Here is a 25,284-nt window from a genome sequence, read left to right as displayed (position 1 = left end):
TAGAAGTAACTCTTATACTCGAATAATTTATTGGCCTTTAAAAATCTTAAATTAAAATACACAGTTAAGTTAAACTTTGTTTAGGGAATAGTGCCCTAAATATTGCAATAGAAAACGGATAGAATTATACATTACTTGATTTACCATTTTTTATCACAACCTCTTTTCTCCAGATGAACTTAATTTTATCTTCTTGCGACAGACACACTAACCGATACGTAAGAAAAAAAGAATCGTAAGAAATAAATAAAATACCATAAATAAGTTATGTTTACGCATCTGTCGTATCAAGGGTCGTGATGTTTACTCTAGAGGCTGACTGTCCCCCAAAACCTAAAAGAAAAGATGTGAGTTAGAAAATAAAATGCTCTTTACTGAATGCCAAAGGGAACAATAAGATATGAGAGTATAAGTTCAGTTATCGTTACGTTTTCGTATGGTACCAGATACAGACCTGTAAAATTATGGATTTATTTAGGTTTTTGATACAAGAGAAACAGCATTACGGAATGTAAATAGCAAATGATGAAATAATACTCCTATTACACAAATGCAATCAACGTCAATATCGCCAAGAATAAAGGTAATAAGTTAAAAAGAATTGGTTGTTATTGTTTCCAATATACATCTTTGTACAGTTCTCAAAATCTGCCAATAAGTTTTATGCTGAATTTTATTCAGCAAGTTTTTCCATTTTTTTTAATGTCACCTATGAAGTCGTTTCATGTAGTGTCATATGTATTTCCTTTTCTTAGGCCCCACCTTTCAGAATTACGTGAAGTAATTTTGTTCATAATATCTTATACAGACTTATGTAGAATAGGAAAACCCAAGGTTTATAAACATTGGAACAAAACATAATGAGGGGAATTCATATTAGTTTTTGTATCTAGCATACACGTTTAGTGTTCAAATAGTAAGAAACTGAAAAATATAAAGAGCAAATTCCGTGTTATTTATGACCGATGGAAAGAATATATACCATTATTGAAATTGTAGCATTAAGCTGAAAATGTTAACATTATGCAAAAGCTGTACATAAACGCAATCGAGCTCGTACTGATTGTTAATTACATCAGTAAAATGTTTTAGTTACTTACTTGCTGTAAACGGAGCGTAGTTTTCTCTGCTTCTCTTTTTGTTAACAAATGTCAGCCCAATGAAACCAACACCTGCTATTATGACGAGCGCAGATGTCACTATTCCAATTATTGCACCACTGCTGAGACCACTTCCACCATCTGTTGGAGAGCGATATCAGATTCAGTCTTCTTTAACATGTTATCTTAGTATTAAAGAAACTACAATAATCATTATTTTGATGACTGTTACAGTCACGTCATCATCGTCATTATCATAATGTTCTACCTCTGTGAAACTTTCAAGCAATCGACGTCCAGTGCATTCTGTTTACAAACTTGGGTCCATTCTGGCTAAAATATGGTTTAAGTGTCCCTGAAGAAGAAAATAATGTGGCAAAAATTCGATGACCAAATTTACTATATTTTGCTTGAATTCTTTCAACTATTATATGAAGGTCTCCTCTCAATTTAGCCCGTAGCATCAAAACTTTCTCAAATTAATTTTTCTGGGCCCAAAATCAGCCGAGCCGGCTGATTTATTCTAAATGTAAAGCATCTTAACTTGCGTTTCTTGTCCATTTTTAAAGATGGTGGAAAAACCTCTTTTGCTTGTTATCACAGAAGAAAAATCGCCCATAATTTATGACCACAACGATTAAAGTTTGATTTGTGGCTTTGACTGGGAAAGATAGTGTCCTTATTACCCTGAAGGAATGATTTATACAACTACTAAAGAGGTAAACATCATGTGAATTTATTTACTTATTTTTAGATTGCAGAACTATCAGGGATGGTAGTGGTTTATAGCTTGATCACATACGAGTATCCTTATCATATGATATGCAAGATTTTTTGAACTTCCAAGGATTCAGAACTATCTGTTCAGTGTGAATTGGTCATTACTAGATGATATGAAAGTTCCAGTTGAAGTCTTGTATTTCCCTTCGCTCTGCTTTTGTTTCTAGATACTCATCCCTGGCATCATGTTTGCTAAATATATGAACATCATATTAGTTGTTATATTAATAATTAATTCCCCCCCAAATTGTTTCATATTATATAATTAGTATATTTTTTTTCAGAATATTCTCTCTAAAGTACAAAGTACGTTTTACGTCTAGTGAGGCAGGCAATTCAGCTCACACTGTTTACACGAGTAAGATTACACTTGTGTCTTGAGAATGTTTAATTAACCAGTCTTTGGGATTAGCTTAACACCAAAATGACCTTGTTAGTTGGTAGCGTTTTGCTAAGAAGTTTGTATAATATTTTTTGTCAGTTCGTAATTTTTTTTGCCGTGGTATTCTTTATTACAAATGCTGGTTATGTAATTTTTAGTCAATACGGTTGCAGTTCCATGTTAATTTCATTTACACACACACACACACACACACACATATATATATATATATATATATATATATATATATATTATATATATTATGTATATATATATATATATATATGTGTGTGTGTGTGTGTGTGTGTGTGTGCGTGCGTGTGCGTGCGTGTGTATCCCTCCATACATTGCCACCTACTGTTACTCGTGAATAATGTAAAGTTTTCCGTGTTATTTTTTGTTTTTTCTTATTCTTGCTTCACCTCATCACTCATATATATACATATATATATCTATATATATATATATATATATATATATATATATATATAAGTCATATCCAACCCCCACTTTACCGTTGATTCTCATATACATATATCAAAGCTACAATGTCCATTTTAATATCTAATCGCTACTTACACTCGGAAAATTAATTATTTTCAATATATTGTCTTAACCGAAGGGGGAATTTTTTCTCGATAATAGATTTACCTGGTAACTGGGGCGGCGAACGCAGGTTCGATTATAAATCCCAGGGACCGTCAGTGGAATGGAAGCGATACCACCCAACCGCGAGAGGCTTAAACAAGGTATATGTGTCTCTTCCACCTCAAACTAACTTTTCTCGCGCATGAAAGTATTCGTGTGGTTTGGAGATAACATCAACCCCCCCGCCCTCGACTCCGGTAGTTAAGTAGTCGCTTTTGGACAAAACACGTAGCATTTTACATAAGTAATATCACATTACCGTCGATTTCATATACATATATTCCCGAGCTACAATGTCCTTTTAATATCTAATTCGCTCTACCTCGGAATTAATATATTTTGTCATATATGCTTAACCGAAGGGGAAATTTTTTCCTCGATAATAGATTTACCTTGTACTTGGGCCGCTGAACGCAGGTCGATTATAAATCCAGGACCGTCAGTGGAAGCGATTACCACCCAACCGCGAGAGGCTTAAAAGGTATATGTCGTCTTTCTCACCTCAAATTACTTTTCTCGCGCTGAAGTATTCGTTGGTTTGGAGAAAACAACATCAAACCCGTCCTCGACTCCGGTAATTAAGTAGCCGCTTTTTGACAACCACGTAGCATTTTACAATAAGTTCCATATCACATTTACCGATGATTCATTAAATACATATTATCGAGCTACAATGTCCTTTGTAATATCTTAATTCGCTTTCTAACCTCGGAATTAATAATTTTCATTTCGATTAAGCTTAACCGAAGGGGAATTTTTTCTCCGATAATAGATTTACCTGTAACTTGGGCGCGAAAACAGTCACAGGTAGATTATAAATCCAGGAAACGTCAGTGGAAGCCCGATACCCACCCAACCGCGAAGAGGCTTAAAGGTATTCTTGTCGTCTCTCACCTCAAATACGTTTCTCGCGCTGAAGTATTCGTTGGTTTGGAGGACAACATCAACCCGCCTCGGGACTCCGGTAGTTAAGTAGCGCTTTTGACCAAACACGGTAGCACTTTTACATCAAGTCTAATCACCATTACCGTGATTCTTAATACATATATCGAGCTACAATGTCCTTTAATATCTTAATTCGCTCTACCTCGGAAATTAATTATATTTTCATGTATATGCTTAAACCGAAAGGAATTTTTGTTCTCGATAATAGATTTACCTGTACTTGGGCGCGAACGCAGGTTAGCTTATAAATCCAGGGACGTCAAGTGGAAGCGATAACCACCCAAACCCGCGAAGGAGGCTTCAAAGGTATATGTCGTCTCTCAACCTCAAAATACTTTCTCGCGGCTGAAGTATTCGGTTGGTTTGGAGACAACATCAACCCGCCTCGACTCCGGTAGTTGAAGTAGCGCTTTTGACAACACGTAGCATTTTACATAAGTCAATATCACATTACCGGTGATTGATATACATATAAAATCGAGCTACAATGGTCCTTTAATCTCTAATTCGCTCTACCTCGGAAGTAATATATTTTCATATATGCTTAATCCGAAGGGGAAATTTTTTCTCGATAATAGATTTACCTGTACTTGGGCGCGAACGCAGGTAGATTGATAAATCCAGGACCGTCAGTGGAAGGCGGATACCAACCCTCAACCTGCGAGAGGCTTAAACGGTATTATGTCGTCTTCTCACCTCAAATACTTTCTCGCGCTGAAGTAATTCGTTGGTTTGGAGACAACATCAACCCTCGCCTCGACTCCGGGTTTACGGTTAAGTAGCGCTTTTTGGGACAAAACCCACGTAGCATTTTACATAAGTAAATCTGACATTACCGTGATTCATATACATATATCGAGCTACCAATGTCCATTTAATATCTAATTCGACTTCTACCTCGGGAATTAATCTTTTTATTTCATATATGCTTAACCCGAAGGGGAATTTTTTCTCTCGATAATAGATTTACCTTGTAACTTGGGCGCAGAGAGAGGTGAGAGACGACATATACCTTTAAGCCTCTCGCGGCTTGGGTTGGTATCGCTTTCCACTGACGGTCCTGGATTTATAATCTACCTGCGTTCGCGCCCAAAGTATGGGTAAATCTATTATCGAGAAAAAATTCCCCTTCGGTTAAGCATATATGAAAAATATATAATTCGAGCGTAGAGCGAATTAGATATTAAAGGACAATTGTAGCTTGATATATGTATATGAATCCTGGTAATGTGATATGACTTATGTAAAATGCTACGTGTTGTCAAAGCGCTACTTAACTTACGGACGTCGAGGCGGGTTGATGTTGTCTCCAAACCAACGAATACTTCAGCGCGAGAAAGTATTTGAGGTGAGGAGACGTACATATACCTTTAAGCCTCTCGCGTTGGGTGGTATCGCTTCACTGACGGTCCTGGATTATAATTACCTGCGTTCACGCCCAAGTACGGGGTAAATCTATTATCGAGAAAAAAATTACCCTTCGGTTAAGCATATATGAAAATATATTAATCCCGAGGTAGAGCGAATTAGATATTAAAGGACATGTAGCTCGATATATGTATATGAATCACGGCAATTATTGATATGACTTATGTAAAATGCTACGTGTTGTCAAAAGCGCTACTTAACTACCGGAGTCGAGGCGGGTGGATGATTGTCTCCAAACCAACGATACTTCACCAGCGCAGAGAAAGTATTTGAGGTGGAGAGACGACATATACCTTTAAGCCTCTCGCAGGGTTGGGTGGTATCGCTTATTCCACTGACGGTCCTAGGATTTATAATCTACCTGCGTTCGCCGCCCAAGTACAGGGTGGGAAATCTATTATCGAGAAAAAATTCCCCTTGCGGTTAAGCATATATTGAAAATATTATTAATTCCGAGGTTAGAGCGAATTAGATATTAAAGGACATTGTAGCTCGATTATATGTATATGAATCACGGTAATGTGATATGACTTATGTAAAATGCTACGTGTTGTCAAAAGCGCTACTTAACTACCGGAGTCGAGGCGGGTTGATGTTGTCTCCAAACCAACGAATACTTCAGCGCGAGAAAGTATTTGAGATGAGAGACGACATATACCTTTTAAGCCTCTCGCGGGGTTGGGTGGTATCGCTTCCACTGACGGTCCTGGATTTATAATCTACCTGCGTTCGCGCCCAAGTACAGGTAAATCTATATCGAGAAAAAATTAACCCCTTCAGTTAAGCATATGATGAAAATATTAATTAATTCCGAGGTTAGAGCGAATTAGAATTATTAAAAGACATTGTAGCTCGAAATATATATATATATATATATATATATATATATATATATATATATATATATATATAGTATATATAATATATATATATATATGTATATATATATATATATATATATATAATATATAAAATATATATATATAAGTATATATATAATAGATATAATTATATATATTAATATATATATAAGCTGAAAATCACAATTATAATTTATATATGTGTATATATATGTATATATATATGTGTGTATATATGTATGTATATATATATGCATTATAATGAAAAGAGCTCATAAAAACGCCAAAATGTATAAAGTAAATATTATAATCCAGAGACCAAACTCTCTCTCATCAGGTAGGGATAAATGAGAAAAGTTACAGAAATAGCGGTATTTATACCAATAGGTTTGGATACAGATATTATAGATAAAATTTTCCTCCAACCAACGATTAAAGGGAGATTGTCAACGGGGATGACTTAAAACGGCTGACCTGTGACCCCTTTGTATAAAATATCGCGTTTTCACTAACGTTTCTCAGTTATCCCTTACCTGATGAGATAGACAGTTTGGTCCTGAAACATAGTATTTACTTTCTGCATTTTGGCGTTTTTATGTGCTCCTTTCATCAGATAAAATTCTGTTTTAGCAGAATATATTTCGCAGTCATATATATATGTGTATAGGTGTGTGTGTGTGCGTGTGTGTGTGGTGTGTGTGTGTGTGGTTGTGTGTGCGTGTGTGTGTGTGTGGTGAGCATTAACCATACTCCATTTTGGTTTACACAATAGTAAAAATTATTTTCTCTACCTAAATAATATATTTCTCAGTCATCCCTTTTTTTCCCTGAGATATAAAGTTTTAGGAGTAGCTAAGGTCTTACTTACCAGGTGGATGAGTTGTTGTGCCTGGCCTTGGAGGCAGCGTAGGATTCGTTGGTTCTGGAATTCGTGCTGGAAAGAAACCAAAGCGAAAATAAAGAAAGCTAAGTGCAGTAAGTAAGTTTAAAGACCAAAAAATTTGTAGATGTATTATCTTGAACCTCGATAATAAGGTAAGACTCCTGATCATAAATGTCAGTGCATATGACCGTCCTCATTGTGACACCAGATTCCATAAAAAAATCAACTGTTGGTCATAATAAGAAGATTTGCTTAAGGTGACCCATACTGATGGAATCATAGATTGCAAACAATCCAAGAAGTTTGAAGAACATTTTAATTCACTGTAGAAATGATATTGGTGATTATTAGCTTTCTAGAATGAGAATCCTTGCAAATTTTCATTTTCTGCACATGATGTTGGTGGTGCTCAAAGCAAGCCCTTCTCATTTATGTTGCTCATCAGTGACGTGGCTATTAGTAAATCTATTCGTGGCTTTAAGTTAACTTCAACTAATGCATTTTATTACCATATGCCAGGTGGTGACTACATTAACTGTACTTCTCAGATCTAGGCTTGTGCTATAGCCTCATGTCATAGGTCTGCGACAGTCCTAGGTTTGATTGTATTGCACTCTTTCCTCGCCTTGTTTAATTTTACATGATATACGTTTTAGACGTTAGTATTATTTGCATATATACAATTGAATTCCTTAAAAGAGCCATAAAGGAGGAATGTACAGTGTTTATGTTACTGAGTTTTTTCCTAGTATATGGTATATTGTACACGATGGTAGTTTATTCTTGTCGGTGTGTGTGCCTGGTCCTTTGTTGCTTTGCAGATGCGGTGTGTTGCAAGGCCTCGAAGGCCTCCTGGAACTCATCCACTCTCTTTAAGAGATCCATCGTAAGTATACTTACACCACTGGGAAAGGCATCTTGGATGTTGTTGAAAAGGGTGCTGAGCCACATTTTTCTCTGAGTGACTTTCTTAGGTCTTTTCTCAGCGTCAAGTTCTTGTAATCTAAGGAGGGACTTGAGTTTGTCACAGGATGCCTTTGTCCTCATCCTAGAGTTGAGCCAGGTAAGGGCTCGATGGATGCAGGCAGATGATGGCAGAGAGAGCTAAGCTATCAAGTATGTGTACAGGAATATACTATAATCCTCTCACATTGCGCATTGAGCCAGCGTGTGATCTGGGGAAAGTGTGTGTCTAGGAACAACTCTTCTTTTCGCTGAACTTCTGATGCTACAGAGATGGAATTATTATCCGCTCCCTGAAACCAGACAGATGGTTCGATCAAAACGGGTGGGATACATGAAAGCTTTTAACATTTGTGTTTGCTTGCTTCTACATGGACATCCTGTGAAGGTTCAGATACCAGATCATCTTATAGCAGTAGACACAACCATTTAGCCCATTATTCATCAGGGGCTAGCTTCTTTTTTAATATTTATGTTTTTTTTTTCCTTGGGTGTCTATGAGAGAACCTGGTCTATCAGGTTGCTCTAAGGTCACTAGTGTTAGGAAAATTACAGGCATGAATTTAGGAAACAATTATCATTATCATTATTATTCCAGAAACGAAGAACCCTATTTCCTAAGGAAAACAAGGAACCACAGGAGCCATTGACTTAAAATTCAAGTTTTCAAAGAATATGGTCTTAATTACAAGGAAGTAACAGAAGGTAATGGAAAACAGGAAGAAGAGATCAGTCATTAGAAAATGAAAAGTGAATAACCAAGTTAATGAATAAGTAGATTAAAATGTGAGTAAATTATTAAAAATACAAGAATTGGATAATTGAAGTTCCAATTAAACAACATTCTCAGGGAGGCTTTGTTCATGGGACCTGTCCCATTTTACATGCCATGCAGACAGAGACCTAGTTACAGGTGGTCTAGGAAACATAGCCAGAAATAAGTGAATGAGTGATATAAGCATGTGACAATGAGGGCGCCATTGATTGGCTGCCAAACTTGGTGGTTAAACCTGGATTCGGCAGTGAAATTTGGAAACTTATGCCATCAGCAGACGAGTATATGCTATTTTAGTAGTTGCAAACGTTTCCATGAGCATGCTGGTGCTGCATAACAAATAATCATGACATTATGCCCATGAAAAGAATGATTTAATTTAGGAAAAGCATAGCAACTTACTTTTGGTTTTTTTGCACACGGATTGCAAGACAGACGAACAATCTGCGTCATTCCAAGTGCCTTGACCAGGATCCACCTGAGCGCATTGTTCTTCATCACTGCTTGGCTCCCCGTCATCCCAGTTGACGAAGTCAAGGCCAGACCCATCACTCCATCCAAAACCTGCTTCAACGAGAGGTCAGTATATGAAAGCATGTGTAAAAGAGACTTCTAATTTAAAGAATTTCAAGACAAATACAACAAGAAAGAACATCACTGATGAAAAATTTCTTACCGTCAATTTTCTGGATGAGGCCTATCCAGACTGGGTTCCCGGAATCTTTGATGGCCATCAAAAGTAGTTTCATTTCATCCTCAGAATGAATAGACGCCAGATTACTGTTCTCCTTTACGCAACTGTAACAAAGAGAAGAGAGTTTTTTTTTTTTTTTTGCCCTATGTCATTACTTCATTCTCTCTGGTTCGTTTCATATTTTTACCCTTGTAGTCTGCAAAGGCCGTTAGTATATAATGACTTACTTCATGTTTGCCTCATTCCACGATTTTGTATCTTTCACGATAAGATAACAGTAACCACCACCGAGATCCAACCATCTCTCATCAGGGCAGAAGCCAGTAACAGGTGGGTCAGGGGTAGGTACAGCTCCTGTGAAATGTTAGGTGAAGTCAGTTTCAGTAATTCAAAGCGTTTTAATTATTACTCATCATCTAAGTTATCATTTTTAACGATATATAAATATAAATTCTCAGAGAACGTATTGCGATTTAAGGCCAAATATTGGTATATATTAAATATTCGAAATTGTGTATTTCTACTTCAAAAGCATCTCGCAACGCATACGAGATTACAAAAGCACTATCTCTTTACATCTTATAACCAATTGATACTTTCGTGGCCTGGAAAAGACCAAAAAAGTGTAAACAATTACATGGAATGGAGCAAGTGGAATATTGGCTTCAGAGACAGTAAATTATGATATATTCCCTAATCGGGCTGGAAGGAGGCAAGACTTTTATGTTAATTTTATGAAACTCGGCCGTCGTTGTTCCTTTTCCAGTTAAGTGAGATCTGTATCACATATTAATAAGTTTACATTGAGTTTGCGTACATGTCTCTAGCCAGATAGTTGCAGTAACTTAAGAAAGATAAAAGATGTTTTGAAGGTAAGGGGATCTTATTCGATCCAGATGGTGTTATATTAGGGCTGTAAAATGAAAGGACAGTTTACTTTGAGGCACTTAGATGTTGGAGCCTATTGAACAGAAAGTATCTCTCGGATTAATTTCAGATTTTAGAAATGATCAGATCTTCAGAATATATAAAAGTCTTAGATTGCCAAGTAAATATGCCCTATGGTAGGGGTGTAAGAATACAACCACCGTAGATCCTGCGTGTCGTAAAAGGCGACTACAATTTTAGGACAGTTGCTGCCTTGCAGTCTTACTTCTTAGTGAAAGGCCAGGCGCGCCGCCAATAACTGGGAACTACTGCCTTGCAGATGGACTTTTTAGTCAAAGGCGAGGCCCACCGCCAATAACTGTGGTTGATGACAGCCAAAGGGGATGCGGTCGTGAAATCCCCTTTGCCAAACAATAAACCATGCCTGATGTTTTAAAGCGCATCAGGCAACCGAACCCTTAATGTAGGGATAACGGTAGGAAAGAAGAATCTAAGATCAGTAAATCAGGGGAGTTCGTTACAAGGAAGGTCGTTTTGGGAAGAAATAATGCGACAAATTTGAATGTACTTTCTTAACTATGGATATGTTAGACTCCGCGGTAGTTATTACTTTATAATCTAAGAGTACTTATTTTAGTGTTCAGTTTTAGTTCGGTGTTCAGTTCCCTATATTTTAGTTCTATTATATTATGCATATTTATTATTGAGTGCTTGCACTAATTAAGTCTTACGACATAGTTGTATCATTGTAAGAAACTAGGAACAGTTATTCAGTAATGTGAAATTTTTTTTTTAAAGTATAAAGAAAACAAAAACAAAGGCACTAAATGGAATCTTGCTATTTTTGTTCATTTTTTCAAGTATAAAAATAATGATGATGCTGAGAGACATCTCAAAACCTTCCACCTTCACGCTGAACTACATAAGAGATGAAACTCAACTTGTAAAGCGTGATTTATGTTATGGAGCTCCCGATGCTATTTTTGATAGCTGGATTTCTTCCATGTTCTTAGGAACTGAAAGTTATCATAAAATATGCGCGAATATTTTGCTTTATATCCCAGTGTAACATTAGTTGCAGAAATTGATTACATTTTTCTTGTAAAACAAATAATGTAAACAGTTAGTGATATAAGAGAACATGAACAGTACAAAACTATGTTAGGCCCATGCATGGTTTTATTTAAGTCATAGTTTTATTGTATGTTGTGCCTTAAAAGGAAACCACCTCCTCATTAAGTCTCACCGCTTAACATTTTTTTTTATTTCTAATTAATATTTTTGCAGAATAAAATTACTCGGCATCTCATGGGAAATGTATTCTACAGAATGATAGCAAATAAAATTGTATTTCATGCCTAAATAGTTCGTCTTTCAAGTAATTTAATCATTTAAATTGCTCGCTCCATAATGACCATCTAAACAACTTACACGTTCCTCATAATTATCAAAGCCATTGATATCAAGTGTCACCGAAAACTGATTATAATTATTAAGAATAGAAAAAAAGGATAAAGTGCTGACCATCTTTGAATTTGCATGCAAAGGAACGAGATTCAGCACAAGAAGTAGTGTACCAGAGTCCATTCTCGACGTCCAGCCTGACGCAGCTTTGATTAGCTGCACTGATGTCTGGCTGATTCTTAGCCCAATTGGTGTAGAATGAAGGCCAGCCATCAGACCACTTGAATACTTTATTATCCTGAAAAAAGAAAATCAAGAAAATAGCTGCCTATATTACTTTGACCTTCGCGCATATACATGCGCGCGCGCGCACACACACACACAAACATATATATATATATATATATATATATATATATATATATATATTATATATATATGTTTGTGTGTGTGGTGTGTGTGTAGTGTGTGTGTGTTTGTGTGTGTATAATTTAACCTAAAGGGGCCATACACCAGGCTTTTTCAGATATACAACATAAGTTAAGTGCAACAATGAAAGAGTTACAGTAGTTTTCTGTTTTCTGAAGAAACGATGATAGTCTGCGGCATTTGAATCAGTACCATTCTCTGCAACGAGATAGATAAATCGCTGGGCATCTAACAGATGGAGGTAGACTGTAGTATTTAACAACGAGGCAGAGACAGCAAAGTACAGCCAGGACAAAGCCTTGGTATCTTGTACTGGATGAAGACGAACCAAAGCAGCACTTACTTCACTGACACCAACATTTATAAGGGAAAAATATTGTAAGAAGTGGGTTTTGTTTCCATCGACACTTTGGAAAATGTGTGATTTTTTCAAACAAAATAAATCATGACATCCTCACAGTGCTGTAAAATATTCTTACTCCAAAGTAATGATAAACGGAATTTGTCGCACTCCTGAAAAAATCATATAGAACACTAGGAGGAGAGGCTAGAAATAATTATTGTGCTCTGTCAATCTCGTGATTAAACAGCAGTAGTAGTCAAACTAACAGCTGAAAGGGGTGCAAGTTTCAAATGAGATGATCTTGAAACAATCTTCGGTCAACGAGATTATAGCCTCACGAATATTAGGACCACGATCTCCATATCAAATCAAGGAAAACGAATTTATCAGACTACTGCACCCTCTCAAAATATTGTACCTGTTATCATATGGAAGTAATTGAATGGTGAATAGAAACTAACCCATTTTAGCAAGTTTTTTTTTCTTAATATTGGATGTATTGTTATGTAATAGCCAAAATGCACTCTTTACCTTTTCGAATTCTTCACACTTTTTGGATATTCTTGTTACTATAAAGCCTTAGATTCATGCGCAAGAAATATGAAGTAAATTCTGATGTCCGGTAGCAGGATTATACCCTGGGTGTTGGATAATTTCTTTATTCATAAGAGCGAGAAAACAAGGAGTCTTATTTCATACATAGTGGAAGTTTAAAGAACACTGATATATATCCCATAGCCAGAAAATGTTACTTATTCAGAAATGCATAAAATGTTTCGGTTACGAATAATTTTATATCTGATCAAACGTTTGAATTTGATAACAATGAATATATACTTTAATATTTACCTGAATATTGTTGAAACCGATCCATATAGACTTGAATCCCATATTTTGACTGAGAGTCCACACTAAAGCATTTTCTGCCAGATCGTGAGTGGAAGCCAAGTGGGATCCATCATTTTGGCAAGTTTTCTCTGCTTCCTGAAAAGATATATATATATATATATATATATATATATATATATATATATATATATATATATATATATATATATATATATTATATAACCAGTAATTTTCGTATTTTAAACTCAAAAGGAAAAAGTGCTCACATCACATTACCTGAGTAAGGTTGGACCCATTTCAGCTTTATTAACAACTGAATTCTACTGATATATTTGAGCTGAAGTCAATTTTCATCCCTCGCAGTACTACATAAGTTATCAGTTCAACTCATCATAAACTTGGTTTCAATACTTGTTTTGAATGGTTAGCTTTTATTGTTTCCTATTCCATATTTCAAAGTTTGCAGTTGAAAATGTATCCAATGTTAAGATCAGGGAGTTGAAAGAGTTTAGTGTGTGACCAATATATAAACATATTTATATTGAATTATACAGTAGGTTTTATAAATGAAAATACAAATATATGTACTAATCATACAACATAACATTAAATCATTAAGAATCAAAAGGACTAAAACCTTGTAACTCTATTCACTGTCTAGTTATAAATCTTGATTCAAACAGTCAGATAAAGGACATATATTAAAATGAATTCAATGAATGACCCAAAAGAAATCATCTAGTTGTCTTGGGAAACTTCAGTGCATGAGGTGCTTCTGGCTAAATCCTTGGACATTTCCTTGACAGAAAGTATGTTGGATATTGGAATAAGAAATGTTCATTGTTTTTCTCTTGAGGAACAGTTTTTTTATTTCTTAACTAAGCAGAAACACATCATGGAGACCTCCAAGATTCAATCATTGTCATCAGATTAATTTTATTCACTATACCATGGTTTACTGCAACTTTGGACTTTGTAAACGAAATGTCATTCTTTTTAATCCTGTACGCAGATGCACAGCAGAACATGAAATTCATGAGATAAATCATTTTGCACTACTGATTGGCTTTGGGTTGTTGGCAGGGAAATATGCTGACTGGTTAAAGTATAAGGCAGAGGGGAAAACAGAAATCCCTCTTTCAGTAACGGTAGGTACGTATCAAATCAAGTGACTGAATGCAGTTCATGTATCATCCAACAACTTTCTGAGGATTAATAGAATATGTGCAAAACAGTTCTGGAATGATCTCTCAACTCAATGTCAGTATTGATGCTGAGAGTGACAGCATTATGAGAAAGTGAATGCAAATATTTTTTGCACTTACCTTTCCTAATTCCAAAAAAACTAAGGTGGCAGTCATGGTAGTTTCTAGCTAGAAATCACTTAGAATTGATGGCTTACCTACGGGAATTTTTAGGGCTTTAAGATGAGGGGTCAATTTTGACATCTTCAGTGGTGATTTGGCATCTGCTGGGCATTAAAAACTGTGCCTGAGGACTGTACATTCTAAATTTGAACATCCCTGAAAGTGAACTATTCTATCATAGCAGATAAAAGTTTTGTCAGGTTCAATCTCACCAAGATTACAATCACTTTATCTTAAAAGTCAGTATGACTTCTGACTTGCGGATTTTTTTTCTCCTTAAGGCAAACACAATAAAAATATATGCGCCCTTCCCCACCATCATTACATTCATAGAAGCTCTTGACACTTTTCAACAAGGCAAGTAATAGGATTTTTCTGACATATGTTAAAAACATTAAATTATTCCTTCTTGAGGATATAAAAGCCAAGGTATCGTATGATGTAAAAGTCACAGGAAATATCTGCTGTCACTGACCTCATGAGCATTTATTATTTGTAAGCGTTACATCATACATTTAAGTTAATACTAATCTAATCTATTTACTTGTAGAATGGATGGTTTAAGTTATTTTTGCTAGGATGATGATTCGATTAGAAACGTTGACAATCTTAGATTTATTATTTTCTCAAATGTTTGCCTGATATAGAAATGTATGTTGAAATTATCATTCTGCCCTTCGAATAGAGACAGTTCAAACTTTGGGTGTTATCATGATTCCTTTATAGCATGAATGGGTCATCGATCCCCACCAACTCAAGACATGATAGCCTTCTTTGCTGCTGTTTGAGAAAGATCGTGGGAGTGCACTGGTATCACAGAAACAATTGTGGAAGTTTTGATGAGTCCACATTCTAATTCGATTTATATCCATATAGGGAGAGAGAGGCTCCGTTGTATAGGCCATATGAAGGGAATAAATGACGATTGAATTGAAATGCAAATAGATTAAAGATTCACGAAGACGTTTGTGTGCTTTTCTAAATCTGGGAATTAGAGTAAAATAAATAATTCCTTGGAGACAAGGATCATAGAGTGCTTTGATATTTGTCTGCTAGGTAACATGAGATGTCAGAAGCCAGGATCAGTAATATTGGACGGAACTGTTAAGATGAATTTCATATATTTTCACCACAAGTCTCCTTTTAGAGGTGGTTCCAGAAGGGTAAAAGCTTACTGGTCTCAGCATATCAGACAAGCGATTGGGATCAGCCTTTCTGTAATGACGAGACTACTTATAATATTTGTATGACTTCTGTTGAAAATAACAGATACTTATCAGATAGAAGAGGTAAGATACTCTCTCTCTCTCTCTCTCTCTCTCTCTCTCTCTCTCTCTCCATTTTTCGTTACCTGCCACGTCATTTTTGTGCTAACGGCTCTGTAGCAAGAACCCCTGTAGGAAATATAATTGTCAAAGGGAGTCTCACATCGTAGCGGTGGGTCATCTTCGTGGATATCAGGATCTAGAAGTAAAGTAGAAAGGCCATTAAAATAGGTTGGGATAAAGGGATATATATATTATATATTCTATATATATATATATATATATATATATATATATATATATAACAGAACATTGGATTCTAAAGGTAAAAGGTATTATTGAATTAGATTAAGTAAAAGTGATGGTGTGCACCACATAAATAAGAAGAAATAATTGAGAGAGAGATTTTGGATAGTCTGAATTTGTGCATGATTGATTTTGGAAAAAGGAAAAGGGCGGTGATTGGTGATTTTAAAGACAGTAATGTTAGAAAGCATGGATTTATTGAAATAAATGTAAAATGGAGATAGCCTTGTGGGGACAAGTGTTAGATAACACGAACCAACGACTTCCAGTCGACGTTCACTTAGGTACCAAACCATTCATCACTTATAATTCCCCTTCGGTGATATTCCCGAAGAAGCGCGAATTGGACATTAAACGACATTTGTAGCATAATGTTTTGTATATAAAGTGTTACAGTGATGTGACAAAAATTCATAAGTAGCTACTTGTTTCAAACGTGGCTAAGTTCCTCGTTGGACGAGTGGTTTTCGCGCTCGGCTACCAATCCAGTGGTCCGAAGTTCGATTCTCGGCTCGGCCAACGCGGAATCAGAGGAATTTATTTCTGGTGATAGAAATTCATTTCTTGAGATGTGGTTCGTATCCCTCAATAAGCTGTAGATCCCTTTGCTAGGTGACCAGTTGATTCCTAGCCACGTAAAAATATCTAATCCTTCGGGCCAACTCTAGGAGAGCTGTTAATCAGATCAGTAGTCTGGTAAAACTAAGATATACTACCACCATTCGGTTGTCATGGTAGGGGTGGGATGATGCCGATGCTACGTACAAATCCATGCACTCGACGGGTATATGTGTACGTCAGAGTCGGCATTAACTTGTTTTCCTTTGATAGCCAAATGGTTATGAACGTCGACTGGAGGTCGATGGTTTGTACTGTGGGGTGTTCGATTCACTCGGTTACCAACCCTGTGTGTGTGTGTGTGTGTGTGTGTGTGTGTCTGTGTGTGCGTGTGTACATGCGAGTGATTAAGTGATTAATATCTTATAGAAATATTAAATGTAAAATTAATTTTGAAAAATAATTTAATACCTTGATTCAACTGGCATATGAAAGGCTTTTTGTAGTCACAGTTTATGTCATTCCACTGCCCAGAGTGATAGTAGGCCTCTACGCAATATACCTGCGAAGAAAACGAAAACATTCCGTCATACGTGAATATTTCATATTTTATCCATAAATAATTATATACTGCTGTTCACTTCATATTCATGTAAACCTAAGTTACTCATTAGCAATACTTCTTTCTCAACAAGAAGACAATACAAGGTGTACCCAAACAGCCCAGTGATATTTTGGGTAGTAACGGACATGGAAATGGTAACGAGATATCGAAGAATTTTGCTGTTGTAACCTTCCGTAACATTTTGATGAATTTTGTAAGTGTGCGTCTTCCCAGTTTCTGTACTCGTAAAACACTATCTTCCCATCTGCCTTGGCAAATCTTGACACACAAATCATGATTGCAGCTCTATACTATAGATATTCGCTTTAATAGTTCTGATTCCCTTTACACCACACCCCCTTAACTTTTCTTTGAATAGCTTTATATGGTATAAGCGGTGTCTTATTTTTCAGCATTTCAAGGTTCAAAGGCTCTTCATGTTAGCAATGTATTTGTTTAGTGGAACCGGCATCTCCGTCAGTAACATCTAGTTTCAACCCCAAAGCACATTTTTGCTTGATGAATATACCCAACCGTCTCCGGCGCATCCCATTCAGAAATACCAGTGTAGTTACTGTTGAGGGTTCAATTAACCTTTTCTGGTATTTTTCGATTGTATTTTGTGTATATTTTAATTTATTTGCTTCTCTTTGCTTACGTCTCTTTCGTTTGTATTTTTCTTTTCTTGCACTTTGCCATTGTGTTCTGTTCAAGCCTTTTCTAGACTTTGCCTTAGTTGAATAATAATAATAATAATAATAATAATAATAATAATAATAATAATAATAATAATAATAATAATAATAATAATCTGCGACCCTTTCCAAGTGAATGTATGAGACAAGCTATCATTCAGATCTAGCCTTTTTGAAATGTAAGACCTTTTTTCTTTTTCTCATCCATGAATTGGCTTAAGGAGACGTCTACTTTCACTACCAGATATTTACCGGTAACAGATATGTATGTCATTGGCATTATTATTTAGTAACAAATACCCAACAACTCATTCTATTCAAGATCGTGAGTGTATAGGTAACCACATTTGTTTTTTCTTTGTTTCAGTACCAAATTGAATCATGTATTCCTCACTTTTACCCGCCAGTTAACATGGAAGTCCTATTTACTGCTGATTCTTAATATGCACTAAATAAAAATACAATTTTATTAATAGATATAATGGAAAAATTTGCAATATTTTATGCTGCTTAATTTTATTAGCAAATAAAAATTCACTGTAGTATAATAAAAACCGACATGCATTATTAATATACATTGAGATTCCAGATTTTTTTTAACGTAAGCATAGTTCTGTTCCTGTGTTCGGAGCTGTCTGTATTTTGTGTCAATATATTCGAAGTGACTAGTGCATGCTATGCAACTAAATGGGTGCATGTTGTCCATTGCGATTTATTAGGCTTCTTGCTTACTGTGACCTGCCCAAATATCTATTACTAAAAAAGCAAGAAGCCTCTCAGTTATTATGGACCAGAGGTAAAAAGCCATTATATGCACCTTACCTCAAGACCTTGTCCATCAGGCTCTCCGGAAGCCCAGTTTGTGAAGGTCACAGGTGTCTGGTCATACCACACAAATTCCCTGTCCTGCCTGAGTCCAATCCAGGCGTTCTTTGCCAATAAACCAAGGGCTGCCATGACATGAGCTGCAAAAATAGAGATTATAGTATGGTTAAACTTTGTCCTCATGCAAAGTTTTGCAGAAAACATATCGCAATGATCATTTTTAAGGATTATGTAGCAGTTGAACAGCAAATCATTGAAAAAACATGGGCTAAGAGGGTAGTAACACTTCATAGATTTCTCTGGCCATGTTTTTTTCTAATTCATGAAACACACACACACACACACACACACACACACACACATATATATATATATATATATATATATATATATATATATATATATATATATATATATATATAATATATGTATGATGTATGTATGTATACCGGTAGCAGATGCAGTATACTTGTTGGTGTGACTGAGATAGTGTCCTTCTAGAGCATCTATGAAGCGTGGGGAGGAATCTCCGTAGGCGGTCTTTATACATATACCTTATTCAGCTGATATTAAACAGTGATTCATTGTTATTAGCTGTAACAAAAGTTTTATTTGCTATGTTAAGTGCCTAACGAATTCTTTATTATATAATTGCTTAAAATACCCTTTCCTTGAAGTGATTCAAGTCCAAAACAGGCTGCCACCAATTTATTAAAAATTAGCTAATATTTTATGTCAAAAAACGCATTGTGCAATGTTAGCTATCACTCTATTTTCAAGATGAATTTATGAGAAAGTAGTTCCTGTAATCTTTACATTTAATCCATACAAAAAAAAAAGAGTTTTCTTTAGAAAAAAAAAAAGGTTTACAATGTACTCAAACTCAGATAGTCTCTAACTGGAACAATCCGCTTCAGCAAAATATGAACGGCGGTTAAACAGAACAATTCAGTATTAAGAAACCTATAAACAACATGTACATCTTACCTTGTTCCTGTTTGGAATGAATGCTGACAAGATCCGAATTTGAATGAAGAGCCTTGCACGCATTTCGAGAATAGTTATTACTCGCAGGTTCGTAGATCATCTTCAGACACTTGGAACCTTGTAAAGAATGAGTAACAGTGATACAATGTTCATATCATATTTACAGCAAGTTAATCGTCTCATGTCAGAATCAATTGTTTTTAGAGTACCTGAAAATGTTGCTCTCATGATAATATGTCTTAGAAGCTACCTTAACATTTCATCAGTCTCAAGATATAGTTTTGATTAAGCTGGCCTTATGTCAGCATGGGCTCTTGCACATAGGGCAGCCCAGAGAGTCTCAAGAGAAGTGCTGCTCTAAACTTATCGATTTTTTTTTTGGAGAGAACGTTCGTTTTTAATGCACATTTTTCTTTTCCATGCTATACAAATCCTAAAAGAAACAGTTGATGCCCAAAATAATTCTTGGGTTTTTAAATTTCCCAGTATGTATACTTTATGGGGTCTAGTGCATAAACCGATTTAAATTATACAAGTGAATAATTTAAAGTACATGTTTCGTTGTACACTGGTATCCCTAGGAAGATGCTGCAATTTTGACAAAGTAGTGACCAGATGACTTCCCGATATTTTATGTCGTTTACGTAACCTAATTAGAGTTCTTACTGGATATGATGTTAACTATGTTTACTAGTAAAGTAATTGTAAGAATAAAGAACTCAATTTTGACAAATTAGTAACCAGATGTTTTCTCCGATATTTTAAGTCGTTTAGGTTAAAAAGTTGAGACCTTTTTGGATATGATGAGTTGAAAAATAAAAGATTGTGATGTTGATGATGTTTACTAAGTCACTGTAAGAATTTCATAGAAATCCTTACTTTTGGTACGACGACCGCATGGCGACTGGTGATCTTACCAGAAGTTGTATAGTGTTCTAGCAGCTGGACGACCTTACTGATATCGGACAAAGAACTTCATTTACCTATGTGCAAATTCCCATGCACAGATTAAACGACGACGTGATGTGATTATTCTCTTTTTGATGGCTTAGTATATGTGATTTTCCCTATCACTATTACAAGGTCAAAAGAAATCCACATATTTATGTATGTGGGAATTATAAAGTCTTGTCGAAAAATTACACCCTTCAAAAAGGCTAATCATTTGGAGCATACATAGCATCCACACAGGAGTGAGCCATTGTACAAACTCCACCAATTTTTTATCATGGTGTTGAATATAGAGCCGTTCCAGTTAATATGTCAGCTATCAGCAAAGATAAGATAGCATGTGAACGAGATAGATGAAGAGCGCAGTTTTAGTAAAAATTAATCAAAGCAGGTAAGACCTACATTTGTCCACGTATCATTTGTCCAAATTCTCACATATCGTCAGTCCTTGGTTCATCATAGCATTATTTGGTAAAAAGAATTATGTGGGAATACTTCATATAAAAATATTAAGCAGTGTACGTAGGAGTAATCTAAACAATACTAAATTGTCAAATAAAGTGTTTTTAGTTCATAAAAAAAGAGAGGTTTATAGCAAAAGCCTAACTTCCAAGTGTCCGGAAGTTTGGCTGCTGTTATGTTGTTATTTTAGTATGTTAGACTAACAGATTGTCACATGTGTATGTCAGACAAATGTTATACTGCCGCCTTCTTCGAGATACGAATATCACGAAAGCGAGTTCCCAGGCCAGCTTAACTAAAGGTCATGAGCTAAAAGCAGTGCCCAATGCAGTAATACAACTATGTATTAAACATAAAACGTACACAATTAGTAATTATAAATAATCCAAATACACATTCGGCATTAAAAGTAAATGACAGAGAAAGGTTTAATGAAAATGTTTTGAATCTGAGGATGCGTGCTTTGAGCAAATAATATATGCTGGTATTTTTTAGGGCTAAATTAAGTAAAACGATGTAAAATCATCGATATCCTAACCCCTGAGGTTCCATCTGATTTCTGTGGTATACTCAACAGGAGTGTCTCAGTCCAATCTGAGTCCCTGGGCCCACCAGCTACACTGAGGAAGAAATCCATTCAGTGGACCAGTTGCCTTTGGGCTCCCCTAGCAAACACCAGAATAGAGCCGCTTTAGCAGACCGCACCCATGAGTCACTTCGGACTCCTTTGGTTTGTTTCTAATTTTAAATATGATTAACGCTGATATTGAAAAGGGCACGGGACCTCACTTCCTGCAATTCATAGAAGGCAATGGATCCATCCAACAATCCATCCTTAGATTATTTTGGTTCTCATAGGCTTCTGAGGCATGGCATTTTTATATTTTTATTTATTTATTTATTCAATTCTCAGTTTTAGGAAGTTAGTGAATGGCGGGCAAAATAAATAGACACGGATCTTCGAGAAATCTCAGAAACAGGAGCTGTCTTTTATTCACCACTAAACCAAGTAAAAATCCTCAGTAGAGGCATTCCTGAGGGGATTCCCAGAGAAGCCTTGGGTAACCAATTTGTCAGAGGCCTTCTTCTGGTACTTTCCATGGGAACCAGGCGGACACTGCTTTTCAGAATGGGTCACTTCCCAAGCTTACCTGAGGAACTCGGGGACTAAGGTTAGAATGAGATTACCCTTCTGTTGCTTCTCGCAGTAACCGAGGGAAATCTTAAGAGTTTGGAAAATAACAATGTACTTTTACATCTTCGGAATTTAAAGATTTTAATAAGACTTGCACATAAACCTTCACAATAAAATAAAATAAATGTGAAATTTATAGAAAACTACGAGACCCTTCCCTAATCTCTCTTACCTGTGTGGGTCCATCCCTCTGGACAGTGCCCATCTGGAACTGGAGTAGAAGAGGGAGGAGGCAAAGTGCTTCCATGCACCCTTTTGCACATTCGACCTTTCAGAAGAGCGCAGTTCAGGTCATTCCAGTTCCCAAGACGATGAGTGTAGAGACTAATACAATCCTCTTGATCTGAAGAGATAATAGTAGTTTTAAATGCTATATTATATGTAAAAGTAATAATGCGCATAATATTGCGCACACACAAACACACACACACACACACTGTCATTATGTAAGCATTGCAATTCCTTTGCAAAATTGACCGTATGACAGCTAAGAGTAAATGACTTAAACAACTTTCTATTTAAGAATAAATGGAGCAGCGCAGTAACAATTATGTCAACTATCAGTACTTCAACTTTGAGGATATGATAAGTCGCAGAAAATTGGAAATATTTGCTACAGGATATTAAATGCTACAAGTGTGTAGATATATATATATATAATATATTCTATATATATAATATATATATCTAAATTTATAATTCTGTGCATGTTTACGTATATACGAACATATGCATTTGTAATTTTGTATCCGATGCTTGGTAAAATTTTCAGTGCCTATATTTTGTTGTCGGTAATTCTGATTCAAAACAAATTAAGTCAACTTCAGCGTGAGTGATGGCATGTACCTGACCAATTAAATGGGACAAATTATAGTGAATAATCCAAGAAAATTTGTGTAGGGCCAAAAGTCCCTTGAGTCTAAATATTGTATATCATCAAATGGGGAGAAAGTACTTGAAATCTGTTACGATATATAAAATAAGAATACAGTTTGTCTGATGATAATTACCAAGATAATTGTTTGGCTCGCCAAGGGCCCAGTTGTCGAAATCGAAGGGGGAACCGTCAATCCATTCATATCCCGAATCGAATTTAGCCCTACCACCGATCCATAAAGCATCGTCACTTATTCTAGTCATCTGGAAGATTAGTAAATAAACAGTAAGCTTGCATTAGAAGGAATTTTTGTTATCAAGATCAAATAACCAGGTATGCGAATACTTTTCACACCGATAATCCCAAAGTATTAATGTAGGATAATGTGCGGTTAGTGCATTGATATATGAGAAATGTGATGAATAAGCTTTCTAGGAATATAGGATGTAAATGATAGTTACAAGACGAAAACACAGGCACAGTAATCATTCAATACAGGACGAATTCTGTGATCTCTGATCAACTTTACAACATTAATTTATCTTCATTTCAAGAGGAGAGCCCTACAGTAATTCCAAGAGTCATGTACATAAAAACTTCAAACTGCGGAAGGTGTTCACTACCTTCTGATACTGAAGCAAATGGGTTTTGATAAGTCTTGCGCGTTTTCCTCAATCCAACGATAGTGTAAAACCATTGACACTCCGGTATTGATTTCACCATACCAAGTAAATTGCTAGTGTGGTCCATGTATTTTACAAATTTATTTTTTTAAGGCATTGTAGTAATGAAATTCCTTCAATTGCATTGCGACGAATTGCCTTAAATTTCAAGAGCCTTGCTTGTTGTGAAATTTGGAATGTACTATAAGTACCATTTATTTGGTCTTTATCATAATCCCCCCTACAATTCTGACAAACTGAGATGTTCTAACAATTACTTCATCGCGATAACGCTTAATGTAGCCTAGGTGGTGCTTGAAGATCTGCTCATAGATTTACCATCCTAGATATCTAGGACATTTTTAATTTTAAGATAATACTGACTATTGTTCTTGCAAATTTTAATTTAAGGTGTTTCTTCCAGTCATGCAATTGAAAATGAACAGCGTGCTCAAAAATTATAATTTAAGGAATTCCTTGGCCATAAGGCTTTAAGAATGTTAAACCTAAAAAAAAAATATTAAACTTGAAAAATAATCATCTGGATCAAACTGACAATTTATCTTGATGAGCTGTAAATATTGCACGTGAAATATGCTTTTTATGGTTGTCTTACCAGCCTATTCCTTTTAACTTAAAACATTAAGAAGATTTCAGCTGTTATTTTGTCAAATAAAGATGTTTTATTTACATTTCGTTGTATAATACTCACTGTAGAGTACCATGATTTTAAAAATAAGACCTAAAACTCTACGGAGTTTAGTTAATCACGCTTGAACTAATATTTACGAGATTAAATTACTTCAATCTGCCGTTCAACATTGGACTAACACTTGCCAGGACTTTCAGATGTTGCGAGGGCTGCAATATCACTGCCCATATTCTGCAATACCATTGCCCACATTAGGCACCGAAGCATCGACTTTGTCAGAGATTGCTAATTTTCTTACAGACTTTAATTTCCAGTGATATCAAAGGTGTCTTTCAGAAATGTGAAATATATTCACGTAGATATGAATTTCCTTTGATCCGTCGTATTATGCGAATATAAATCGTTTTTATCCGTTTATCTATCAGGAATGAGGGTAACGTAAAGGGCTAAAAAGTGGGTGCAAATAATGGCGGAAGGGGCGCTGTAAACAAACTATAGTAATATCTA

The 25,284-nt window shown here is 35.7% G+C and overlaps 1 protein-coding gene across 1 annotated transcript; it reads right to left on the bottom strand.

Moving 5' to 3' along the window:
- Positions 1-271: 271 nt before the first annotated feature.
- LOC135212206 (macrophage mannose receptor 1-like) lies at positions 272-23,794 on the bottom strand. The gene is made up of 14 exons (XM_064245649.1): positions 23,597-23,794; positions 22,759-22,929; positions 19,979-20,095; positions 18,989-19,131; positions 17,339-17,429; positions 16,090-16,202; positions 13,372-13,512; positions 11,871-12,048; positions 9,686-9,812; positions 9,441-9,562; positions 9,167-9,328; positions 7,012-7,077; positions 1,101-1,241; positions 272-333 (listed from the first exon to the last, which is right to left on the bottom strand). Exons 1-14 carry the CDS (start codon positions 23,724-23,726, stop codon positions 272-274), a joined length of 1,764 nt encoding a protein of 587 aa, XP_064101719.1. The 5' UTR covers positions 23,727-23,794.
- Positions 23,795-25,284: the final 1,490 nt, after the last annotated feature.

This window comes from Macrobrachium nipponense, chromosome 40 (assembly GCF_015104395.2).
Source record: "Macrobrachium nipponense isolate FS-2020 chromosome 40, ASM1510439v2, whole genome shotgun sequence".
Classification (NCBI taxonomy): domain Eukaryota; kingdom Metazoa; phylum Arthropoda; class Malacostraca; order Decapoda; family Palaemonidae; genus Macrobrachium; species Macrobrachium nipponense.
The sequence above is the reverse complement of the archived record's forward strand: the minus strand, read 5'-3'. Positions and strand labels throughout refer to the sequence as shown.